Source organism: Petaurus breviceps, unplaced genomic scaffold, assembly GCF_028583685.1.
Source record: "Petaurus breviceps papuanus isolate PSGF00001 unplaced genomic scaffold, PetGlider_PUasm1.0 90825, whole genome shotgun sequence".
NCBI classification, from domain to species: domain Eukaryota; kingdom Metazoa; phylum Chordata; class Mammalia; order Diprotodontia; family Petauridae; genus Petaurus; species Petaurus breviceps.
This window is the reverse complement of record NW_027187353.1, coordinates 6,130,139-6,137,830: the sequence shown is the minus strand read 5'-3', so window position 1 is coordinate 6,137,830 and position 7,692 is coordinate 6,130,139. Positions and strand designations below refer to the sequence as shown.

At 47.0% G+C, this 7,692-nt stretch overlaps 1 protein-coding gene across 1 annotated transcript in view; it reads left to right on the top strand.

Moving 5' to 3' along the window:
- The window catches only part of CD276 (CD276 molecule), a 48,573-nt gene that overhangs the window by 35,432 nt on the left and 5,449 nt on the right, over positions 1-7,692 (top strand). The window contains exon 6 of the mRNA XM_069071208.1: positions 4,790-4,831. Within this exon, the coding sequence (XP_068927309.1) occupies positions 4,790-4,831 (42 nt within the window). The remainder of the gene's footprint in view (positions 1-4,789; positions 4,832-7,692) is intronic.

Genomic DNA, 7,692 nt, shown 5'->3' with positions numbered 1-7,692 from the left:
GTGAGCCTGTGTGAGTGTGAATGAGTGGGTATGTGTGTCTGAGTGTGCAAGTATGTGAGCATGACTGGGTGTGAGTGTGAATGAGTGGGTCTATATGTCTGAATGAGGAAGGGGGGTCCTGGGGTTCAGGATGATTAGTAGCTTGGGAGAGAGGCCGGATGTCAGAATGATGGAGGGCTGGCCTTAGAAGCAGCCAGAACTGACTGCTGGATGAATCATGGGCCAGCTTCTCATTTCCTGGTCCGTACAATGAGGGCTGGATGAGCTAGCCCCCAGGATCCCTTCTGCTTCTCAATGCTGTCTAAAATGTTTGGATCCAAATTCCACAAGCATTCATTGAGCTCCTACTGCATATAAGTTGAGAAGTATTAGCGAGGGCCAGCCCTACAGTAAAAGCCCTGGGTTCAAGTTCTTCTGACCCACTGGCTCTGGGATCCTTGGCAGGTGATCGCTTCTCCGTGGCCCACACATCTCTTTCAGACTTTCAGTTACAGATGGGTCGCTGTCTTCTTCAGTGGAGGGCGCTTCTACACCAGGAACTTTCAGGTTTACATCAAGCATGCTGGGGCAGGTGTGGGGAAACAGAGAATCTCGAGGTTCTTGGGAGCGCAATGACTTCCTGCCTCAGAGAGCTGGGGGAGCCGAGGCAGGGGCAAAGGTCAGGCCAGAAGAATGATCTGCTTTGCATGAGTCCCCCTAGGATACCTCAGAGCAGCACTGCCTTTATCTAATTTGCTGCACATACAATTTGGGGGGAGTTTGGGGCATGATGTCAGGGTCAGGTACGCTGCGGTACTCCCTAAGCCAGCTGCATCTCTTCATGTGAGCCCCCACAAGCTGGCAGAAATACAGGCCAGTCATTGAATGGGGCTTTGCTGAGGCTCACACTTTCAGTGTGCGCAGCTCTGAACTTGCCACCAAATAAAGGAAAACAGGGGAAGGTCAAAACATCCCTTCTGCCCTCAGGAAGTCAGAGTCTGCCTGATGAAATGAGACTCAAGTAGGCACAAGACAGAGCCAGACAGTTTAAGGATAAGTCCCTTAAGGAACAGCACAGGCAGCAAGCCGCAGGGCCCTGGGCAGCCCTTCATCTGCCCAGAGACAAGAGCCTCATTGGAGTCAGATGGAGAACAAATAAGGGTCATTGGGTGGGTCTCTGGCTCCATGCTCTGTAGGAGGATTTCAGAGCAAGGACAGGCAACAGAGGGAGTTACCAGGGAGGCCTTCCTGGAGAAGGGATCACTTGAGGTGGACAGAGAGGATTTGACCAAGTGGAGGGTAGGGAGCAGAAGATTCCAGGAGAGGGGAGTGGCCTGAGCAAAGATCACTGCTATAAAGAGGGAAGGGCCCTTGGGGGTCATCTAGCCCCCCACATAGCCCTCAGTTGCAGACAAGGCAGTAGAGGTTCAGAGAGATTCAATAGTTTATCCGAGGTCACACAGGTAGAAAGCAGCAGGGTCAGTATGGCGGCAGCAATGAGCCTGGCTTGTTCAGGGGTAGAGTGCCCATTGTCAGGCCTGCTCAGTGACTGACCGCATCTCGTAATCAGAAGAGGCCCCCTTAGAGACCAGCCTCCTAGTTCACCTGCAAATGACGTTAAATTGGAACAGCAGCTCTGTTAAATGACAGACAGAATCTGGAAGGACCTCAGGGTTCTGAAACATTTGGGCTAAAACCTTACTTGATAATTCCAACACGAATTAAAACGCTCCTGCACTTAGGTTCAAAGAATCAATTGTCCCAATGTGTAATATGGAGAGGCACAGCTTGACCACGGTCTGTGTGACAGAGATCTGGCAGCGTTAACTGACCGCAGGCTCAAATGAGACAGTGCCAGTGAGCCTTTGGCGCTTCCTGAAGGCAGGGATTGTTTCTTCTTTGTCTTTCATCCCTAGCAGTGTTTGGCCTGACCCAGTAGCAGGCACCTAATAAGTCAGTTAGATGGTAGAGTAGATAGAGTGATTGACTTGGACACAGGAAGACCTGAGTTCTAATCCTGCCTCACACTAGCTGTATGACCCTTGAGAATCCCTTAATTTGGCCTCAGTGTTTTCATCTGCCAAATAGGAATAATAATAATACCTCTACCTTATAGGATTGTTATCAGGATCAAAGGAAATAATATACCTAATGCACTTTGAAAAACTTAAAAAACACAGTTATCATAACAAATGCTTGTCGATTGATTAAATAAGTGGACATAAAGTGGAATTTCTCAGACCCTTCCTGGTTCTCAGCACTGTCTGCAAATCTCCAGCTTTGACTGCAGCCTCTGATCTAATCCCTGTATAGCTACTTTTTTCTTTCTGCCTCTCTGGGAAGCATCTTCTGCAGTGTTTTTCAGAGTTGACTTTTCGGTCTTATCTTCCCAGGACTCCACAAGCGAGCGTAGCCATTTTCAAGCGGTGCTGCCGCACGTCAGAGATGGTGGCAGCAGGGTGGATGGGCATGTCTGTCCTGCCAGACTTTGCCCCCTTCAGATGAAAGTCTGGAGTGTCATGTGGAATTCTGGGAGGCATGTTTAGGAAGGATGTTGGCCAACCGGAGCTCATGCAGGCAACGGGAGTGAGTGAGGGAGCTTGAAACCACGGCAGAGGAGGATTGGTCAGAGGAAAGAGAGATGTTTGATCTGTTGAGGGGAGGACTTAGGGTGGGTGTGGAGATGGGGTAACGGCCTTCCAATATCTGCAGGCTTGTCCTAGGCTCCAGAAGGCAGATGAGGACCCACGAAAGCCGTGGTCCTGCCCCCACCTCTGCTGCGGGAATGGAGTGTATTTTCTGTCACTCGCTAGAGTTCAACTCCCTTCTCATCACCCTTTTTACACTCATGTATATTATTCTTCTGGTTCTACTTTATTAAATTCCACATCAGTGGGTGCATGTCTTCCCATGTTTCTCTGAATTATTCATATATGTCATTTCTTATGGCATCATTTTGTTACTTGGCATTTACACACCAGGGTTTGATCAGATGCTCCCCAGGGCACAGACTTCGCTTTTTTTTTTTTTTACTTCTGTGTATATTTTAGGGTTGTGTGTCACACGCACACACACACACAACCTTTGTTTATACCTTTGAGCTTCTTGAGGTCTGTGCCTATATGTCCTCCTTCTGACTTCACATAAAGCAGACATAGGCCAAGGAAGGTGAGATTGAGTCAGGAGAGGACAAAGCCCAGCCTTGATGAAATCAGTGCCAGTGAGTCTTGAGGGGTGTGGTGTATGACTCAGAACAAATCACACTCTGTGTCCCACTCCCATACCCCTCCCCTTCACGTTTGTCTAGTTATGATTATAGTTATAATGAATGTGTCTGATGGTAGAACCTTGAAGGCACAATAGTCCCAGAAGGAAAGCCTTTGGGCAGATTCTGGGCTGGGGTGGGGCTGGGCTGGGGAGAGAGGTGATGGAAACATGATGAGACCAACATCTTCACCTGGGTTGCCAGTGGGGTGACAGTTGGAAATAATTTATGGGTTTCTTGCAGCCTCATCAGCCACAGGTGGTTTTTGAAACCAGCTGGTGGGATGGACCATCATCACCAATCAGTGAATCACTCAGCAGAGGCATTTATTAAACACTCACCATATGCCAGACACTATGTTGAGTTCTGGGATACAAAGAAAGCTAAAAACATCCGCTGCCCTCAAGCAGTTTACTTTCTCGTGGAAGTGACAACATGTACATCAGGAGGTATACAGAGCATCCATATAGGGCAGATGAAAAGTAACCTTAGAAGGGAAGGCTTCAGTAACTGGGAGCAGGGGAGAGATTGGGAAATGCTTGAGTGTTTGAGCTGAGTCTGGAAGGAAGCCAAGGATTCTAAGCAGAACAGGTGAGGTGGGTGGGAGAACACTCCAGAAATGGGGGACAGCCAGTGCAAAGGTATGGAGGTGGGAGATACCTTTCAGAATCTCTGTCCAGGGCCAGTATTAGAGATTCTCAAAGTTCTAGGACAGTGCTGCTTTGACTTTAGTGTGGCTTAAGGTTATTCTGTGGAACTCTGACCCTGTCTAATGCCCTCTGGTGCCTGATTATGGTCTGGTTTATAGCTCACCCATCAGACCAGGGCTCCCTAAGGTCAAGGAATAGGCTTTCCACAGTAGAGTATGGGAGAAAGGATATCTATATCTATACCTATATCCATACTTATACACATATATGTATATATATGTGTATGTTTATGCCTGCTTATATACACATGTGTATATATTTTTCCTCACTCAGGAAATTTTATTTTTTCCCTTAATAAATGATTTATTTATTTTTAATATTCATTTTAAGAAAATTTTGAGTTCTGAATTCTCTTCCTCCTTCCAGTCCCTCCCCAGCCCATAGAGAAGGCAAGCAATGATATCAATTATACATGTGAAATCATGCAAAACATTTCTATATTACAGGCTAAATATATAATGAAGAGAATGAATTATGGATGAGTAAATGAAGGCTGGGTAGATGGATGAATGAATAAGTGAATTAATGAATAGAAAGGAGAAAGAAAAGAAAGAGAAAAGAGTGGGTAGGCAGGCTGAGTAGATGGACAACTGGATAAGAGTTTCATGGCTGGGTGAATGAGTAGATGAATTAATGAAAGAATGGGCAGATGGATGATCGTGCCCATCCATGGGACTCTGGTGCCAAGGAATAGAATCCTTCAAAACTTCAGTCTCTGTGTTTGTAGCTGACTTTTAGACAAGAAATTGACCCCCTTCACCCTTCTTGGCCCCACACCCCCATGCTCTGGGAGGGGCTGAGGATGAGAGATTTCTGACCACTTTTGTTTTTTCAGGGGCTGAGGACCAGGATGGGGATGGAGAAGGATCTAAGACAGGTAGGTCTAATCTCCATATTGTTCTTCTTAAGAGATTCAGAAGGAAGAAACAACCTAAGGGACAAATACTGAGGAAAAGGACAATGTTGGCTTCAGGTAAAAACCCCAGTGTTCAGAGGAGGCTAACTGGTCAAAATGCTCACTTCTGCCCCTGCCCCCTACCCCCCATCCCATCATATGTGTCTCATAGTCTGATAAGCAGTAACGCTCAGACAGTATAATTTTGCTAGACTATGAGATATACCTGTGTTTTGGTGTGGCAAATTTGAGTTTAATATAATCAAACTAAAAATAAATCAAAGCAATCAATACTAATTGATTTCTTTTTCACCTCTAATCTATGAGCCACCAATTTGGATCTAACTGGTGGCACAGTTGAGGGGCTCTGAGCCCCCCTTCCACAAGTTAGAAAGACCTGAGTTCAAATACAGCCTCTAACACTTATTAGCTGTAGGACCCTGTCAGCTTTAATTCCCTCACCTGTAAAATGACAAAGTTGGATAGGATGAGCCTGCCCAGCTCTAAAATTCTATGAACACAGTGTAGCATCCTAGCCTAGGAATCAGAAACCTGGCTTTTCATCCTGTCTCTTCTGTGAATTTCCTGAATGACCTTGGGCAGGTCACTTAAAATCTATGTTCCAGTTTTCCCATTGTTTAAAATGGGAATAAGAAAATACCTCTGGTGTCTGCCTCCCAGGGCTATCTTGAGGATAAAGCAAGACCTCATTAAAAGGAAGAAAACGTGTAGAAGGGAATGAAAAGCAGTCATGATGATGCTAATTCCCTGCCATTTCTATGGTATTTTCAGGTTTATAAAGCAGGTTCCTTACATTCTTCCATTTGGTCCTCACAGCATACCTGGGGGAGGGGAGTCGACACTCCAGGGATTGTTCTCATCCCTTTTTTCGGGGATATTAGCTAAGGACTGACCGAGACGGGCTGGAACTTGTGCCCTCCCGAATCCAATAAGTGCCTCCCCTAGGTTTTATACAAGCCAGGTGTGGAAGGATGAACGAGGTACTAATTTCCATTTTGGTCGGACTAGGGGGTCTGTCAGTCGCTCTATGCCTGTGATCCCTCCGACTGTTGGTGGTCTCCCTCCAGTTTACCTTATGTTTGTTTTTCTGAGTTCTCGTTATACTTGTACGGAAGAGTTGCCCTTGAAGACAAGGCCTGTCTCATTTTTGTCTTCATCCCTAATAATAATAGCTAATATTCTTATATGTGCCTAGCACTGTTAACCACTTTGTGGTCATTATTCCATTGGATCCTTACAACACCCTCAGGAGGCAGGTGCTATTCTTATCCCCATTTTACAGAAGAGGAAACTGAGGCAAAGAGATGTCAGTTGACTTGTCCAGAGTCTTACAGTTAAGGAGTGTCTGAGGCCAGATCTGAACTCAGCTTTTCCTCCTCCAAGCCCAGTGTGCCATCTTGTGCCTAGTGCAGTGCCTGGGACTGAGGGTCAGGGACAGACCTGTGATTTTGGTATAGGGAACTCCCAGGTGAGGAAACTCCCCCTACCAAAGCAAGTTCACCCCTTCTCTGCAGCTCAGAGTCTTAGAGAGTTGCCTAGCTCACCGAGAGGTTCCATTATATGGCCAGTGTGTGGAAAAACAATACTTGAACCCAGGCCTTTCTGTCTCCCAAGGCCAGCTCTTAATTCACTCTGCCATGCCTTCGGACATACTAGGTGCTTTTTGTTGCATTTAATTGAATGGATGCAAAACTTCTCTATCAGAAACAAAGACAGAGATGAGTTGCCCCTGCTCATCAGCTCCCTTCCTGGTGGCCTGCTATGCACACCTTAGCTTTCCAGGTGTCTCCTGGGAGGAGCTGGGCAGTGGTCTTGCCGCTGTGTCCTTCAAGGGGTCCTAAAGGCGTAGTGTCTCAGGCTCATGTTTCTTGACTTATTTGAGTCCGGGGAACAGCCACAGCCCTGGACGACTAATGTTCCCTCCCGCACCATTGCAAAGACAGGATGGGAGAAGATTGATTTCCCAGGACTGCTGCAAATGAGACCCATTAATTTTCTCAGGCCCTTAGCACCAGGGTGTGGCAGCTGCAGAGACAGCCCCGTTCACGGGGGAGTAGTCCTCATTTTTCATGTTGCTCAGGCAGATGTCGTGGGAGGCTCTGAAGGGCGGGAGAGAGAACAGACGCTAAAAGCAAAGGATGTTTGCCCAGAGAGAAGGGATTGAGGAGAACATAGCTTGTCTTACGGAGCTAGCCTGTTCTCAGTCATCCGTGGGCCCGAGGTTCAGACGGAGAGATTAGATCGTTGAAATCCATCAGTGACTCCAGACTCATTCATTTCACTCCTGCTGCATAGGAACAGCGCTGTGTACCTTCCACGCCCCAGAAGGTACATCTCTGTGATAGGGAGGACAGGTGTTATTATTCCGATCCTATGGATGATGAGATAGCCCGAGAGCAGCTGAGTGCTATGTCCAAAGGAAGCTATGCTGGCCGCCGGGACAGAAGATGGAGCCCTGTCTCCTGGCTGTCTTCAGAAGATCTGGTTCAAATCTTAAGTCTGACTCTAACTTAGCTTTACCTCCCTGGGCCTCAGTTTTCTTGCTTATAAAATGAGGGTTTGGACTATATGACTTCTAAGGTCTTTGCTTCTCGACCAAGAGGTCTGCCAACCATTGCAGGGTGCCTGTATCTTCCCCAAGCCCCTACTCCTTCCCCTTGCCCCATATCCACCTGCAAAAGGCCCCCTTTTTTAATCTCTTTATACCTTTCTATTCAAACCTTCTCCTCCATGTCCTTTTCCTGAACCTCAGTTTCCCCATCTGTAAGCAGTGTGATATTGGAGAGGCAGATTATTCCCGCAGATAGAACACTGGGGCTGGA